At 36.9% G+C, this 19,477-nt stretch overlaps 1 protein-coding gene across 1 annotated transcript in view; it reads right to left on the bottom strand.

Moving 5' to 3' along the window:
* Positions 1–8,261: 8,261 nt before the first annotated feature.
* The window catches only part of LOC129278865 (cullin-4A-like), a 31,804-nt gene continuing 20,588 nt past the window's right edge, over positions 8,262–19,477 (bottom strand). Inside the window, exons 14-19 of the mRNA XM_064111718.1 lie at positions 19,325–19,441; positions 18,329–18,440; positions 17,463–17,536; positions 16,529–16,627; positions 13,300–13,452; positions 8,262–12,227 (exon numbers count right to left, since the gene is read on the bottom strand). Coding sequence (XP_063967788.1) covers positions 12,132–12,227; positions 13,300–13,452; positions 16,529–16,627; positions 17,463–17,536; positions 18,329–18,440; positions 19,325–19,441 — 651 coding nt within the window. The 3' untranslated portion in view covers positions 8,262–12,131. The remainder of the gene's footprint in view (positions 12,228–13,299; positions 13,453–16,528; positions 16,628–17,462; positions 17,537–18,328; positions 18,441–19,324; positions 19,442–19,477) is intronic.

The raw sequence follows: 19,477 nt of genomic DNA, 5'->3' as shown, positions 1-19,477 counted from the left end.
TTAAAAGTTTTATAAAGGATGTCCTTTTTGCCCCAACACTTCGTGTTTAGAGTCCGATTTGCGCGAGGTGTAGAAGGTGGGGTCGTACTAAACCAAATAAGGTAAAGCCGACGACCGAAGGACCCGTAACAATAAAACATTCCTGTACTTGTTTAGGGGTTCATTTCAGGGAACATTTGCCAAGAGTATCGTTTTGTTACCAATACTTATTAAGGGTAGGGTTTCACACGCCAATACTTGTTATGGGGCGCATTTTCAGAATATGGAAATTACGTGTTTAGGGTGCTTTTCGAGACCCCATGGTCGCGCATGGTATCCACTCGTGAATGGAAGTGGCCCCCCCGGGAGTGATGTAAAGTTTTCAGGTCGAAATATCAAAAAATTTCAGCTCGCGCTTCGCGCTCAAACCAATTAATTGTTTTTAACTACCCTGTTGTTCATAGTTTAAAAAAAAGTGCTTAGAATGTCCAGTTTTCAGGGGGAAATATTTAAAATTTTCAGCTCGCTCTTCGCGCTCGCATCAATTAATTTTTCAGTTAGAAACCAATTGGTTCATGGTTACTAAAAGTGCTTAGAATATCCAGTTCTTAAGTCGGAATATCAAAAATTTTAGATCGCGCTTCGCACCCGCACGACCGTTTAAATATCCATCCTGTAAAACTGCTTAGAATGTCTAGGAACCTGTTAGAAATATCAAAAATTTTAAGCTTGCGCTTCGCGCTCGCATAATTTATTAAGGAAGATACCCATCCTATTCATAATTAAGTGCACAAAATGTATCGTTTTAGGTTTAGATTTTCAAAAAAAATTCAGCTCGCGCTTCGCGCTCGCAATTATTATTTTTATATTATTTTAGTGTAAATTGTTAGGCACGTGTCAGTGAAAGTAAAGACTTTTTGGGGTGGGGCTTGTCAAAATTTTTGTAAAACAAAAATGTCTTCCTTGTAATTCCTGGATCTGGGTTGGATATAGATGAGTTTTGGTCGTCGGACGTCAGTAATCGGTGCTGATATCTGTCGGTAATCAAGGTCCTCCACCCCCCCCCCCCCCTATAACCAGAGGAATGTGTAAGCAGGGGCTTACACATTCCTCTGGTTATTACCGCCCCCTTTCTATCCTATGTACCCGATCCCTTCGTCCGCCTATCTTTTTCCAATTTCAATTCCCTCAACTTTCTGACATTCCTACCAGTGAGTGAGTGATTTTCCCCATATCTAGTGATATATCATGTTACTGTTGCATATGTTTTCATGTTCATATTTATTTTTGATGAGTGAATGGATGCATTTATTTTTGTTTTTAACTGTGTATATGGAAATAAAACAAATGCAAATCAATACATGAATATAACTGATTTAATGTCAAATACCTCTTTTATAACGTCTCCAAATGAGCAGAATAGGGAATATAATGTAAAACATTCAAAGAGGAATAAAAGAAGTAATTTAATATAAACATTGCAATTACCACTTGAATAGAAATCCCGGATAAAAATATATAGATCACATGCAATACATTTCATTTCTGGAATGATATACCAAAAAGAATTCATTTCGACAATAAAGTGCAATCGCCCGATAGCAAATATCAGTAGTAGCAAGATCCCAACTGTTTTATTGGGCACCCCCTGGGTAACCTTTCCCACCTTCAGTGCCACTTTATTAATCTAAAATAATTATTTAGAGGGGTCCGCACAATACAAGCACTGCTTTTTAGTGGATCCCTCCATTTTTTTCAGAATTTTATTTTATAATGTTTATGATATTTTTCTTATATGTAAAACTCTGTTTTGTTTTACTTTTACTTGTAGATAAATATCATATATTGTACATGCCTCAATTTATTTTGTCTGTATAAGTTTATTGTAATTATTTCGACCACATTATACTTTGTTTTGTTGAAAATGAAATAAAATAAATTGAAATTGAAAATTGGCACATCCAAACGTGTATGGGTGGTGGGTGGGCTGTAAAATGCAGGGCAACGAGGACTGCGAGGCGCCCAAATATCCTCGTGTATTGGTAATTTTATGACCGAATGTATGATTTCTGCACTTTCACATCATGTAAAAAGGCTAAATAATAATTGAAAAAAATGTTCGATCGCTTCGCTCGCTCGAAAATTAAAAACTGTAAAGTTGATATTCGGGCAATGATTTAGCCCCCTTGAAAAAATTGTGCCTATACGTCCATGCCTACTACCCCCCCCCCCCCCACCGTGCTCATCCTTGTCGCTTGCCCCCCCCCCCCCCCCCCCTGACGTAATATGCCAGGTACGCCACTGTTCTGACTACCATAATGGAAGGAAATCTAACATTTTAATATGCTGCTACTTACATGGCCGCACGCAACGGAGGGAGCATGGGGGCATCAGCCCCCTCCCCCCGAAATTAATTTCGAAAACCTACATTTTTAAACTAAAACATATTACAGAACTCACCAAAAGTGTGCACGAAATTCTTCAATTTCACTTTTGATAATTCAAAAGCCCCCCAATGACCAGCTCGATCGGTTGTGTTTCGCTCCCTCTGGTTTCCCTGAGAAAATTCTTACACGTCCTCCCGCCCCCCCCCCCCCCCAGGAAAAAAAATGTCTGCATACGGCCTTGGCTGCTTTTGGAAGCGGTATAGCAATAAAGAGTGAAAGCCCATTACGACTTCAATTTTTTTTATGAAGTACGCTACTTGTTCAACTTTGACATTCATTTGAGATACATGATACCCACTCAAACCAAAGATGCAAATATAGGATTTTCACTTTCGTTTTGTCTTCGCCTTCACAGACGAATGTCTTGTCTAGCATGTCTAGGTTCTATTATTAGAAATTTAAAGTACGAATTACCTACTGAAACAGAAAAGAAAATAATATTTTATAATAACTCTAACCCGATCATAAGCTTCTCTTACATCTTCATTGGTGCAACACGTATCATCCCGGACGGTCAATTCGGATCACCACGAATGGATATCAGCAATGTTCCGTGTTGCATCCTTGAAGGTGTAAAAGCGACTTTATTCGTTTATGTACTATTCTGTATAATATACGTTTTATGCCGTGATGTTGGGCTACGCCCTGGGCCCATTCCACCTCACTGCGGTCGACCTTTTTTTAAACTCTCAGAAATCTGTATTCTTTTAAAGCAAATGAAAACAAAATACATTTTTTTTAAATCATCACCATTGCTTACTGAAACTATTTCAGCTTCATGGGTCTATTTTCATCAAAATTTTCTTAGACTAAAACAAAATACATTTTTTTTAAATCATCACCATTGCTTACTGAAACTATTTCAGCTTCATGGGTCTATTTTCATCAAAATTTTCTTAGACTATAACGATGATGAAGGGGGGGAGTTGACCATGCGCCCCCCTCAAAAAAAAAGTTTTAGTACATGTATAAGTCTATCAAAAAAAAGTGATAGTGTAGCAGTGCCACCCCCCTGGGTTCTGGGGTGCCTGAGCCCGCCCCCCTCCCTCTCTCTCTCTTCCTTCTTCTCCTTTTTCTCCTCCTACTTCTCCTTCTTCTCCTACTCCCCCTCCTTCTCCTACTCATCATTTTTCTTCTCCTCCTCCTCTACCTTCTCCTTCTTCTTCTCCTCCTCCACTTTCTCCTTCTCCTCCTTTTTCTTCTCCTTCTTCCTCTTCTTTCTTCTTCTTCCTCTTCTTTCTTCTTCTTCCTCTTCTTCTTCATGTGCAAATTACTGAAAATCAGTACGTCTACTATAATTCGCAGCTCTGTTAGTTGCTTATAGCAATTCTACATAAAAATATAATCCAAAGATTCAAAACTGCAAGCTAAAACATATTATCGGGCAAGATAATAACTCGTGAATAAAAAATACTTGACAAGTTGATTAATTGTCACTTATCTATATTTTAATTCTTGAATGTTCATCAAATTCTTACATTTAATACAAACAGCCGCCAAATTAGATTTATTTTCTTATTACACAAGGAAAAGGGGGGAAACTTATGATATGAGGTCAATGAAGAAATGTGAGTAGGAGGATTACACGCAAACTTATTTGTGGTAGAAATAAAATAGAAATTCATCCCCATGCATAATGATGATTACATCTTATATCCTGCTTTTGTGTATATTTGATATTGGACTTAAACATTAATGATTAAAAAAAAAAAAAAAAAACTGTTGTGTAGGTCAAAACCATGGCAACTACCATGGCTACAGGGCTCAGCAGCCAATCAAAATCACGGTTTCCATGTTAGTTATCATTTTGGCAGTTACATTAATTGCAACTCTTTGTACGACAGTCCCTAGGGTCATGTTAGACAAAGGTTAGCGAATAATCATACGCTCGATTTTCACGATTAATTGTACATTGTAGTCAACGCAATCAATCGATGAAAATTTTTCTTCGATCATTGCTCAGTTTTGTGTCCCGGGCCCCTGGGGCTCCATAAAAACAGGTTGATTAACTGTATGCTTGATTTTTACGACTAATTGCATAATTGCATTGATTGCATTTCAACGCAATCAATCGTAATCATATTCTCAATGCTGATTGCTATAAAGCTTTGTGTTACGAGATACAGGTCAGGGGTTGATTCATTCATGTATTCAGTCCAATGACACAGTCCCATCAATGATACTGACGCCAAACCGACCAATGGTCAGTCATTGGAAATAAAATAGCTTTAGTCGATATGGAGTCGGTTTGGCCGATATGACTGAGGCAGAGCACTGGTTACCCTATGTCATGTTAAAACTGGTTCATAAACCTACAAATGACTTTACAAATGAAACGAGTTTGGGAAGTAAAATTATTGATACCAAATTGGTGGGCACTTAAAATAACAGTGCCCACATTCAGCATATGATCCCATGATCAACATACCTTGTAACATACAAGGTGGGGGTGTCATAAAGCTGTTCGTCAGTTACTGGTGATCCTTTCTTGTGGTAAATGATATACACCACATTTTCATTGAAGCAACATCCTGTAAGGGCTATCTAAAATTGCATTTGTTCACCAGCAAGTATAAAGCCTGAAGACAGACATATTTCCTTTTTTTCTGTTTTTGCTGTTTTCCAAGCGACTTTTTTAATCAAAATAGCAAAGACGCTATATAAATGCTATATATTATTATTATGTTGATTTGACGCCTAAGAAAGGATAACCAGTCGTTTGTAAAGTTGCTTGTAACTTAAGAACAGCTTTATGAAACACATACAAGGTATATTTGTTACAAGGTATGTAATAGATAAGCATTTGTATGATAATGTGACTAAATAGGCTGCTATAGTAATGGGTTTTTTTTTAAGGATTATAGGTGGCAGAGGTGGAGTCAAGGTCAGGGTCTCCAAGTCGAGAAGCAGCAGGAGAAACCCTCCCATTGAATTTGCACATGTAACTCGGCCCGAGGTCAAGGACAAGGCCTACAAACTGTGGCCTTGACTCTATCCCTGAGAGCCAGGTGGAGAAGTGCATACATGTATTTTAGCATCTAGGGTACAGCCAGAGCAAACCAATGTAAAAGGGAAGGGGAGGGGGGTCTGATCAGTTCCATTTGTGCAAAAATAGCAATGGAGAAGACTCACGGCGCACCTTCCCCCCCCCCCCAAATTAATACTGACCCAGTTGGGAGGGCAACAGGAATTTGCTCTCGTGACAGATGATCCACCGACAGGGATGCAGTCGAGGCCACATTATATGTTGGCCCAGTCTGAGTCACATGTTCAAAGGCTTTTGGTGAAATTGTTCTCAAGCCATCTCATGACTCGGACTGTAATACCCAGCCTGGACTCTATCCCTGTCCTCTGCGGATTTTTCTGGAGATACAAAGAGAGGGTTGTAATTTGTAATGGGGTTTTGGAATCAGAATCATGCGAGGATTAGGATTGAGGTTAAGGTAAGGTTTGAAGGGTCAGGGGCCCATCTTACCAAGAGTTATGACTGATCCGATCAACCTCAACTACATGGAAATCAGTCAATGTCATGATTTTTTTCTCCAGGAAATTTGCTAATGTCCTTTGACAACAAAGAGCAACACACTGAAGCTTCAAGAAAACGAATGTATGAATACACATCGTATCTGGTAAACATTTTGAACAAACGTGCATTTCAGATGTTGATGTTGATGGCTTTCCTTGGTTATGGTTGATCAGATCAATCGTAACGCTATGGAAATCCATCAGTGTCATAATTTTTATTACTAGAAATTTGCTAATGTCCTTTGTAAACGAAGAGAACACAGTGAATTTTCAAGAAAACAATATATGCACGAATATACATCCTAGTTAGAAAACATTTTGAACATGCATAATAGATGTTGACGTTTCTGGCTTTCCATAGTTGTGGTTGATCAGACCAATCGCAACTCTTTGTAAGACGGGCCCCAGATTTTTGTTTTGGCTTAATGTGTGCATTTCCCGTGGAAGGAATTGTTGCAGGAGCAAATATCTGGGAATGCGTTCTTCTGGCGTGACCCATGCTATTTCCTGGAGCAATGCGATGCAGTGCAGTCAAGTATCGACTAAATGGACTTTACACATTATAGAGAAGCCCAAACTGTTCAACTTACTTTCAGTTCAAGTGTGAATTCACTTCCTTGTGACATACAAGATCAAAACTCACTCTACATGAATATAACATAGAGACCATTATAACCCTGTTCACACACAACTATAAATAACGTCTACAGGAACGTCAAAGAAATGGGGGAGGGGCAAGGAGGAAGCTGGTGCAACATGGGAAGTAAAGGTAAATAATCAAGTCTGCGAGAGCTCTTACAAAAATTCAAATCTGGTATTTGAAAATGGTGTAGACACAATGTGGGAAATGATTGTTTGATCACTTTCCTACTGTTATGGTCTTATAATTACTTCCCAAACTGTATTACTGTCTTAAGGCCACCGCACACCTTACGACTGGTCGGCGACTCGATTTCAGAATAAAATGTAGTAGAATTTGATGCTAATATTGAGACTTGGAATATCTTACTGTGTAATGTTCTAAATCATTGTACGAATACCTATGTTCAAATCTGTGACTATGCTATCATCCTCCTTAGAATAAAAGCAAATTCAATATCTAGTCGTTATGACGTCATAGCAGTCGTACTGTACGATTGACTACGATTTGAAACTAATTTGGCCTTTACTAAAAAATAAAAGCTTGCAATCTTTCAAAATGGTTATATTAGTATTCTTTCAATTGATTTCAACCTCAAATAAAATGATATGTTCCATTCACATTTTCAGAAAATAAGCAAAATGCGATTTGTGACAAAATCGGATCGCGAACAGTCGTAAGGTGTGCGGTGGCCTTTACACTGGGTGATTTCAAGTCCGATGTTGGCATAATTTGGATTGCATTCCCAGCTCCCAAAACATATTCCGAGTTTATACACAAATAATCCAGATCAGAGCATTGACAGTTCAACATCTATCTTCATTTTATGCTTACTGTCACACTTGTGTATAAATTTACCCACAACACCAACCCCAAAAGGTCAACATTGAACTTGGAATCACCCAATCAGAGCCTTTGACCTTTGACCTTGTCACTACGACAAGTGGGTGCATCACAACTTGAATGGAAACTATTCCGTCTGCATCGTCATCAAGAGGGTAGGTACTTGATAATGCAGTACTAACACCAATAAAACCCACTCAAAACCACCCAATAAAAAAACATTCAAGATGATGTTAAAGGGCCATTCTTGGTCGCATGTGTGACCGAAATTAAGACAAATCTTGTCTTTTATTAGTTATAAATCTAAAAATGTTGGAGATTTAGTCATTCAAAGGTTATATAACAATATTAACATGTTTAGTCAGCTATCGTTTGGAAATATGATTTTGCTGTCTCCACTATGCAGGTTCAAGGTCAGAGGTCAAAAGAAGTGGGTCACGTATGTGACTTCACACAGAAGCGTGATTTTAAAGTTTCATTTCATTTTGAAATTCTGGTGAATTTCAAAAAAAAATTATTGGGAATTTCAAAATGAAATTAAACTTTCAAAATTATCATAATTAGTTATAAATGTCTCAAAATTGTTAGATTTATATCTAATGAAAGTCAAGATTTGTCATAATTTCTGTCACACACGTGACCAAGAATGGCCCAAAAGGGGTACTCCAGGCTCAAAATAATATGGTGTGAACAGATAAAGAAAAGTCAGACAAACAAAGCAATGAAACTTTGATAAATTGGACAAGGAGAATTCTATGCATATCTTACAGAATATTCAATGAGCAATTTGATGTCATATCCCCACTTGTTTTTGTTTTTTGTTTATATTTTATTAAATGCAATTATTTTTATTCAAATTTTGTCCTCCAAGAATTAGGACAACTGATTGAATGCATGAGATATCCATTGCTGCAACTTTTTTTTAATAAGGGGAACATATCTTACACACATGTTTGAAAAAGTGAAATAATTATGATTTCATGTAATAGCAAAAAGAAGGGACATGACATCATCAACCCATCTAATGAATATGATGACAATGTGCATATACATTTAACTGTTTTCAAAAATATATTGCTCAACTTGAAAATTCCATAACTTCATTATTTGTTATCAGATTTTGATTTTTTTTAGCATTCTGCTCAGTGAATTCCAGTCTATTTATTCAGATAGAAGTATTTTAAGCCTGGGGAACCCCTCTAATAGATTTGATTGATCTGGTGTATTGTTCATTGATGTAACTGGACATGAAGTAGTATTAATTTGTTTATATTTAAAATGGATATCATGTAAGTGTGAGCATGAGCCTAACTCAGCCAGTATTCAACTCAGTACTTAAAGGACAAGTCCACCTCCACAAAAATTTGTTTTGAATAAAAAACAGAAAAATCCAACAAGCATTACACTGAAAATGTCATCAAAATCGGGTGTAATATATCAAAGTTTTGACATTTTTAAAGTTTCAATTATTTGGCTTAGATTTTATGACAAAATGATGGTTATTAGCAAGACCTCGGTCACATTTGCTCTACGGCGGCAATACGGCGAGTCGAAAACAGACATTTTATCCATTTTTATTCAAACCACCTATACGTAACCATTACAAAAAATGTTAAAACGGCTGTTTTCGACTCGACATACGGCCGCCATAAAAAATATGACTGAGGTATAAGGATTTTGCTTAGAGGTGATGTGATTATGGGTGTAACCATTTGGCTTAGCCAAGTAAAATGCTCAGGAAATTCCTTACTGATTCGGTACTTTGAATGATACTTTTTCATCATCTTGCAAAATTGACAGGTTATCTAGAGGAAAGATATAATTGGGTAATAGGGTGCAATTGCTATGAATCTCAGATTGAAAAAAAATACAAGCATAGATCAGGAATGAACAGAGCATCCCCAAAAATTACATCATTCTAAAAATCAATATTATAAACAAAGTTGATCATGAATAATGACTAATAATGAATAAAGAGGGGTAAAAAAATAAAGGGAGACAAACCACAGTCATTCAGCATATCTTACAATAGTTGCTTATAGATCAATATTTTGGGGTCAAGATGATTCATATAGCTCTATGTGTCATGGGGGGAAGGGATTCAATTTGGCACAACCCCCCCCCCCCCCCCCCCCCCGCTTCAGATCTTGGCCACTGATTGTATGATTACCGCGAAAAGTTGACCGCATGTAGAGTCAAATATAAACTACAAGACTGTATATAAAAAAATGTAAAAAACTTGTTTATATTTTCAAAATAATTATGCAAATAAGTGTATGAAGTTTGCCCTGAATGACTTTTTGGGGTCCATTTTTGCCTTTAACTCACTTTAAATAGCTAGTAGAATGCTAATTTTCAGCAGTGACGTAGTTGCAAAATTTGTCGAGGGGGGAGTCAAATTGACCCCCCCCCCCCCAGTTACATAATGGTTAATGTTAAATTTAAACTTGAAAAATGAATTGAATAATTTCATTCATCTAGAATAGTGATTTTCCCTGACCATTTGTTATAAGCTGCTGAAATCCTTGGATCTGATTGGCTCAGAGGAGGTAAGATAGAGAAAATCAATGACACAGGCATGAAAAGTAAGATTTCTTGAAAAAAAAAACACTGAAAATTTGTAGCAAGTTCAGTTTTAAAAACTGTTCTCCCAGCGGGCCCTGCTTAATACGATAAAGTTATTAGCATCCCAGCTGTAGCACAGCTACCTTGATCCACATTTGTCAGTTAATGCCCATTATTGCATAACCATCAAAGAAAGTACACATATTAATACCGCATGCGAGTTGGCTCTCGAGCACAGGGATGTAGTCAAGGCGGTCTCGAGGCCACATTTTGCCAGCCTTGGGCCGAGTCACGTGTACAAAGTCTACGGGAGAAGGTTTTCTTAAGCATCGGCCTTGTCTACATCCCTGCTGAAGCATGACCTTACATTACACTTAACTCTTTGTAAACCAGGGGGGGGGTGTTTCACAAAGATTTAATTATGACTTAGAGTCGCACTTAAATGCCTAGTTATAAAAGCCATGACCGCATTGGTCAGATCATGCTAAGAGGACGCGCACTGCTGCGTGTTGATCAATAAGACTGCACGTGGCATATCATGTACGCGTCGGTATTTAAGTGTGACTCTAAGTCACGCTTAATATTTGTGAAACACCCCCCAGCTTCCTGGTGTTGATCCATGGTCCCATGACACAAATGTTAGCCATTACTTGTACGCTTGCTTTTCACGATTGATTGTACATTGTAGTCAATGCAATCAATCGTAGAAAAACCATCTGCGATCATTGCTAAGCTTTGTGTTATAAGCCCCATGTGTGAACAGGGCTTGAAGGTACTCTGTATTGAGCTAATCTGAGGATTTGATTACTATTAGCTGCAACGAGACATTGCAAAAAGCACTGGGAATACCTGTAATATAGTTGCACTTGCTGGGCTCAGCAAATTAAGATATCACACCACCGACATTCCTTGGTGTTGCTTGAGCAGACCTGCCAACCTCAGGGAATGAAAAACTGTATTCTGTGATTTAAAAAAATGTATTTTTCCCCAAAAAAGTGTATTTCATAATAAAATGCTTGGCGCACTCGCTCATCGCGGCGCTCAAGCTGCATGCAAGCTAAAATGCGCACTGCTCTTGCAAATGAAAAAAAAAACATTAAAACATGTGTATATCTTCACCCTGGTTTGAACAAAATTATTGAAAAAAAAAAGTTACCTGATATTACATTGATCTAATAACCATATTTGTGCACGTTTTATGAAATAGAGACATAAAGAGATTATTTTTCTCAATAAATTACGATTTAGTTTTACAAAAAACGTATTTTTCAAAGAAAAAACGTACTGCCGTATTTTGGTTGCAAAAACGTACTAAATACGGCTAAAACGTACTGGTTGGCAGGTCTGCTTGAGGCATTGAAAGGTAGGCTGGATGTGAGATAACGATGTAACCATGTGAAGTGAGGTGTGGAGGATATAAAGTATGACATGACATCTATTAGCCATAACACTCCATTCCACCCTGGGCGATTAACAACACCTGCTACTGAGAAAACTCATTTGTAGTTTAACCCAAAGAGAGCCGGGTTATTTGGACCCATCTCACAGCAGAGGGGGGGGGGGCGGATTAACAACACCTGCTACTGACAAAACTCATTTGTAGTTTAAACTTCCCCCACAAAGACTGGGGCGCGGAGCTTAAGAATCCTCAAGCCGTGTACAACCTTTTAGAAAATTAAACTGGGGTATACTTATCTAAATTATAAACTTAGTAAACACGATAATCATCGAAAGTACAATCCCTTCCCTCCCCGCTATTAAATAGCTGCAAGTAAATATTCCTTTTAAAGAAACAAGTAACTCGGTGCAATCAGATGAAAATATTATCATCAGAATAGTCATTGGTGACAGAAGATGAGACAAAATAAAACCATTTCTCATTTCTGTTGACAAGACCTTTGCGATCCTTTCTGCTTGCTTCGAGCGCCGGTATATAGCCACGGGCGGAGAAACCTGTCGACACACAGCAGGACAAAATTCAGCTTCAAAAATCAAGAATTCAAGTACAATTGGCATTTCACAAACAGCTGACTATCCACCATGGTAGTTTCATTGTCTTTTTTTTTCTCACTATCTAGACGCCCCCCTTAGGGGGGTTTACAATTGTAGTCTCTGTACAAGTCTTGCTGGTTTTATGCTACGTAGTGATACTGGTTCGGGTTGTCCTTGTCGCGCTCCATGTAATCACGATCGATAAGACTCTCTATTCTCTTCTTCAGATCTGACGGCTGAGGGATAGAAGCAGCATATGGAAGAATGATGTCAAAATCATGGCATAAAAACACAAAAATACATGGTGTTCATGATGAGAAAACATTATCAATATGTAAATTCCCTATTTTTGGTCCATTTTTTTATTATCAATTCCTATTTATCCATTCTTTTAATTTTTAGAGTACCTGGTACTTTAGAGTATAAGGTACTTAATACAAATCATTGTGCAAACATTACCAAAATATGTAAATCCCCATTTGTTCTCCAATTGTATTTTCTATTTAAATTGACCCATTCTTTCAATATCTGATGCTTTCTGATGATGTGCTTGAATGTATAACAGTATGTATAAAAGCAAAGGAAATAAACAGGCATTATCATAATCAAACAAGCTCACAGGATGTTATAGTTAAGACTTCATTTCTTCGTTCATGAAAGAAAATGGCCATACAAATAATATTTTTAAACAGGAGATTGGTGAAATTTCCAATGAAGACAACACACATTGTATACTATACAGTCAGTAATTTGTTTTGTCTGAACTGATTTGTATAATCATAAAATCATAATCAATCACTCGTGAGGAGTAATACCAGTGAACCATACTAAATTGTCATTTCTGAACTCATCAGCTGTTTTGCCATATCTCTTTCTTTAATCAATGAGTAATTTTATTTTTAAACTAGAAGATTTTGAGAACCAATGGTATCAGAGAAAACAAAATGAAAACTTTAAACTTTGATTTCTGAATTTTGAATGACATTACAAGAACTTTAATGAGTAGTACATTTTAGACATTAACAGGGCATTTTGAACCCCTTCCATGCCAAACAATTAATGAACATATATCCACTGCAAATTTTCAAAAGCATGGATTAATTTCTACATTTCCTCGAAAAAAAATGCAAAGAGATGGTTTTAAAAATCGAAATCATGTCACACAGAGGTTTCTGCATGAAGAAATGATTCAATTCTGAGCCCGAGTGAACTATTTGTCACTCAAACTATTTGCAAAGGATTGGCCAGCCAGGTCGTGGTGATTTAACAATGACCATTCTTAACTATGATCATCGAGATCACAATTACCTTGACTGGAAATCTTAGCTGGTTGTAGAGCTCGGAGACGAGCAGGTTGTGACTGAGCGACTTGCGCATCTTCATAATCCTGACGATAGCTGCGTCAATCTGGTACTGTCGATCCTGGAACACCCTCTCCTGGGTAGTTACCTGCTCCTCCACCTGTACCACAGAATTATGTCAGACGTCAGCTTCAGGGGGAAAAAATTCATGGGGACTCGGGGCAATTTCGCCCCCACCCCACCCCTCCCAAAGTTCAAAAGAGCAATGGAAATCTCCCAGTCCCTGCGATATTAAAGCTTCTCCAATGTTATAAATTTAGATATTAAGTTGGAAACATAGCCCCCCCCCCCCCTCCAAAAAAAGAAAAACATTGTTTTTTTCCCTGGTCAGCTCAACCCTCATAAGAATGGGGGGGGGTGCAGATTAAGCACCCCCTTGAAATTTTCCATAGTAAATATCTTAAATGTAAAGTTCCTCTTGCGCAATTGATAACATTTTCCTTTTTAAGTCTCGAGCAACTTTTGAAATCAAATTTACCATACCCAGGTACCGGTACAAAAGTTATGCCCCATTTTAATCACTCTGTTGTGCTGCATCAGCAATAGCGCCAGCTTCGACAGCTACTACAGCTACGACGAGGGTCTTACAAAGCTTGCAGCCTAGCAAGTGAAAGCTTATCAAAAAACAGGTAAATTTTGGTTATTGTGGAAAAAAAATGTTTTATTATGCCACATTTTGTAACTGCAAGACAGACCCAACGTTACTGTAAGATATGATTTCAGGTACAAATCCAGTGCAAATTGTGTTTCTTAACCCTAATTCTCCCGGGGGGGGGGGGCCATAATGGCCCCCCCTTGACAATTTTCGCGATATATCTGCTGCGCAAATTTTTTTGACCTCGCCGCTCACTGACTTTTTACTTTCAAGTCTCGCGCAAATTTTGAGACCAAATTTGTGACGCCCGGGTACACGGTTACGACATTACGCAACATTATGTAAGTGCATGTCAGACCCAAAATTGCTCATAAACGTGATTTCATGTACAAATCCAATGCAAATTGTGTATTTAGCCAAAATTCATAAATGTATCATTATTTCTACTTTTACTGATTAACCCTAATTCTCCCGGGGGGGGCCATAATGGCCCCCCCCTTGACATTTTTCGCGATATATCTGCTGCGCAAATTTTTTTTACCTCGCCGCTCACTGACTTTTTACTTTCAAGTCTCGCGCAAATTTTGAGACCAAATTTGTGACGCCCGGGTACACGGTTACGACATTACGCAACATTATGTAAGTGCATGTCAGACCCAAAATTGCTCATAAACGTGATTTCATGTACAAATCCAATGCAAATTGTGTATTTAGCCAAAATTCATAAATATATCATTATTTCTACTTTTACTGATTAAACTGAATTAATTTTGCCTTGTTTATGATCAGAACTAAGTCTGGAATGATTTCCATTGAAAAAACAATAAAAAACAAAAAGTAAAAAAACAAAGAAATACATAAGAAATTCATAAAACAATAAAATACATAAGAAATTGATTTCCGAACCGAAGTTTTTTTAATTGCGATTGTTAAGATTGCTACAAATAATTTTTTTACCAAAAATTAGCATTCTAGGAGCTTTATTTAGTGAATTATAGCAAAAAGTATGATTTATGCATAAATTAGCATAATTAATTCATATAAAATAAAATCTCATTATTTTGGAAAATTTTACCATACAGCCTTGTAGATTACATCGCACACTACCAGTGTGCAAATTTTTGCGTCGCTCGCGCAATCGGCGGCCGAGATCTTAAGGGGGGGCCATAATGGCCCCCCCCCCGGGATTGACAAGAATCAAAATACCCCGGGAGATTGAGGGTTAAACTGAATTAATTTTGCCTTGTTTATGATCAGAACTAAGTCTGGAATGATTTCCATTGAAAAAACAATAAAAAACAAAAAGTAAAAAAACAAAGAAATACATAAGAAATTCATAAAACAATAAAATACATAAGAAATTGATTTCCGAACCGAAGTTTTTTTAATTGTGATTGTTAAGATTGCTACAAAGAATTTTTTTACCAAAAATTAGCATTCTAGGAGCTTTATTTAGTGAATTATAGCAAAAAGTATGATTTATGCATAAATTAGCATAATTAATTCATATAAAATAAAATCTCATTATTTTGGAAAATTTTACTATACAGCCTTGTAGATTACATCGCACACTACCAGTGTGCAAATTTTTGCGTCGCTCGCGCAATCGGCGGCAGAGATCTTAAGGGGGGGCCATAATGGCCCCCCCCGGGATTGACAAGAATCAAAATACCCCGGGAGATTGAGGGTTAAAAAAGGTTATAAATGAATATTTGCTCATTAGAATCAACCAATTCCATACCGTTTCTCGGCAGAAAAGTCTTACTGTCCATTGCATTGAAAAGCAATTTTTTTTTAATTGAAAAAAAGAGAAATATATTAGAAATTTTAAAACCAATAAAACTCATGAAAAGTTCTTTATACTGAAATTAGTTTGATTACACTTAATAAGAATCCTAATAGGAGTTTAGAGACCCAAAATGAGCACCTTTTATTCTTTATTTAAAAGTTTACAACTGAGTATTTAATTTCATGCATGAATATGCATGATTACTTAGTCAAAAAAATAAATTCAAGTAGTTCTGAAAGAATTGAATTTTCAAGTTTGTATATAACATTGAGGGTGATATGCATGCATTTACATGCATTTCCTCGTAGTAATAAAGAATAAAGAAAAATATTGACAATTTTGTGTCCATGTTACTAACACCTCAGTCACATTTGCTCAATGGCAGCCGTACGGCGAGTCAAAAACAGCCGTTTAAACATTTTTTTAATACCAACTACATATAGATGGTTTGTATAAATATGAATAAAACGGCTGTTTTCGACTCGCCGTATTGCCACCGTAGAGCAAATGTGACTGAGGTATAAGACCTCATTGAAGGGAAGGACAACTATTATCTTGCAAATGCATTTGATCAACACAGATTTTTGTTTCTGTAATGTCACAGAGGCAAGCTTGTGTATCATGGATCCATTACATTATTGTATCTTTTAAAAATGTTCTTAAAACCTTTCTTTTTACTTCATTTCTTTATGCGCCTTGTGCGCTCTACAGAGTGTATTTTGGCACTTCATAAGTCACATGTATTATAATTATTATTAATTCGTAACTGAAAATAATTGTGTACGTTCTTACAGTTTCTTTCATCTGGACCTGGTTGATCTTGATTCTGAAGAGTTTGTGCTTGAAATCTTTGGCAAAGGCAAACTTGTCGCCATCCTCTATCTCTCGACCCTGAAGGAAATATATATACAAATAAATCAAGACCATGTTCCACAAAATACATACATCTATGAGCTGCTAAGATCTCAGCCAATCAAATGCTACAATCTTAGAAATCTGCAACACATGTCTCAATTTCATGTAACAGGGTCCATTTTAAGAGATGCCTGATAGGAACTATAACAAAGTAACAGGAGAAGAAAAGAGGATGATTAACCCTTTGTAATTCACTGAGCATTGCAGGAATGAAGAAAAAAAATGGGATATTCAAACATAGACCTCAATGATGGGCTTATATTAGCCATCTTCTTTTACTTGAAAAGAATACAGAGATATGTCATGATTTACTCCTCTGTTATGAGCACTGAGCATTGCAAACATGGTTCTATGAATTCCTACTTCTCAATAAGAAAACAAATGGGATTTTCAAACATAGATTTCAATGATGATTTGGCATTAGCCATCTCCTTGTACTTCTAAAGAATACAAATATTTGTATTCAAGTGAAAGCATGAATGAATTCAGATGAACGAAAAAAAGAATTGGGGTACGAAAGAGAAAGAGAAAGGGAGAAGTAAAGTATGTCATATGATAGGAAGAAAAAATGAGGGAGGGCGAAACGGAGAAAGACTGATGAAGAAAGAGAGAGGGGCAGAAGGGAGGGGGATCATCCTCACTCTCATCTTCATCATCATCAACATCATCATCACCATCACCATCATAATCAACATCATTAAGAGATTCATCTAATGTGAGAGGTGGAGACAGAGAGAGAGAGGGAGAGAGTGTGTTAATTAAATCAAACACAATAAGACAGATATAAAATATGAGATTAAGATCTTTTTACCTTTGGTTGTTTTAAGATGACTCTCGCCTTGCCACAGGCTAATGACTGAAGTGTTCTCCTTAGCTCGCTATCCTCTGTTACAAAACAAACAAAAATTACAATGTATTTACTCTCAAACTTCAACAGGAGTCTCTTGACAAGCAGTTTGGCTTCTAGCGACTCCCCTACATTGTGTAATATTATGGATTGTTGTAACATGTATTATACTTTGTTTTTATGTGGAAATGGATAGATAGATAAATAGATAGATAGATAGATAGATAGATAGAGAGAGACAGACAGACAGACAGACAGACAGACAAACAAATAAATAAATAAATAAGTCTAATGATCCACTGTAATTACATCATTTCTGGAACAATGATTTTCCAATATTTCCCTGGCAGCCTCTGTTGACTGTTTTGCCATGTGTGTTATTTGAATCTTTGAGAAAAAAAAATTTATTGATCCTATTCTATCACACCTGGTGGGTGTTTCATAAAGCTGTTTGTAAGTTAAGAGCGACTTTAAGAACGACTGGTGATCCTTTCTTGTGATAAATGGTATATTAATTGGCGATAGTTTAGCGCGTAAGAAAGGTTCACCCGTTGTTCTTGAAGTCGCTCTTATCTTAAGAACAGCTTTATGAAACAGCCCCCAGGATTGAATTTTGAATCAATCTTGAATGTAAAACTATAAATGTCATATATTTGCTATTCCCTTTCCAATTTCGATAAAACTTCCAGTAGTTTGTTTGTCTGATTTTAGTTTATCTGTTCAAATAAAATCATTTTCAGCATGGAGTACACCTTTAAAGAGGACATTTGACATTCTGTTTACTCTGTGACCCCTGCATGAACCCATGGGACCGTCTTTGTCCCTCTTACCTATGTTAGTAGCTTGTCTGATATCCTCTAGTGAGAAGTTGTCTCCTTCATTGAAGAGGAGTAGGACTAGTGTTTGGTAGAGTGAGACTTGAAGCTCCTTCACTGATGAGCTCTGTGTTCACGGCAGGAAATCAACAAAACAGACAGTTTATTCAATGATAGTATAGTTTATTCAATAAGAATATTAAAAGAGAAAGTTTATTCAAGAATATTAACACAGGTAATAATGTATGACCTTGGTGACCTCTGACCCGTGTTCCCCCAAACTAATCACTGATCATTGTCACACCAGTAAGCATACATCTTCTGGTCTTGAAGTTGATACGTCAAATGATCAATGGTCTGTTGTTGAGCCAAGCTCATTTTTCAAATATTTCCTTTTTAAAGATCTTTGAAGACTTTTTTCTGATATTTACAAAGAACCTATCCTGCTGGGAAGTTCACCATGAATACAAATCTAATCTAAAAATACCAGGAAAAATAATAAAAAATATTGGTGAAGGTTTGAGGAAAATCTGTCAAAGACAAAGAAAGTTATTAGAAGTTTCTTATTTTTCTACGAGCAGCAGTCCCATATGTTATGTAATATAAAATGCAAATATTCCAATTTTTCAATGGTTCATGATGACGCAACTTTTTTTTGCTCTTTCAGGAGCGCATGTGAAATATCTTCTATTGATATACTAAGGCGCAATCAAAACTATTCACAATTTTATTTTAGAAAATGACATTTCGTTCATTTTTTACCATATGATATATGGGGAGGCTTCTCGCATATGACATCACAAATCAAAAAATAAAACTTCTAATACCTTTTAATGCTTTGATGGTTCCACCTCAAACCTTCACCAATATTTATCATAATTCTGTTCTGCTAGTTGTACAATGAACTTTTTGTCAGGGTGAACTTCCCCTTTAATGCTAGATTCAGGTCACACATGATTTTCTGAGTTGCATTTCTTCAAGGGGAACCCTGGAAGTGACCATAACTCTCACCTCTTCTCTGAACTGAGCCTTGACCAGACAGTGACCTAGACTCGGTTGCCATTGTAGCTTACGACCGCTGTGCTTCCCAAGGTAAAACCGCTTGAACTGCTCCTGAAGATTAACCATCTGGAAAGGTAATAGAGAAAGTGATAGTGTTACCAA

This window comes from Lytechinus pictus, chromosome 16 (genome assembly GCF_037042905.1).
Source record: "Lytechinus pictus isolate F3 Inbred chromosome 16, Lp3.0, whole genome shotgun sequence".
NCBI classification, from domain to species: Eukaryota; Metazoa; Echinodermata; class Echinoidea; order Temnopleuroida; family Toxopneustidae; genus Lytechinus; species Lytechinus pictus.
This window is presented reverse-complemented; position numbering and strand designations above follow the sequence as displayed.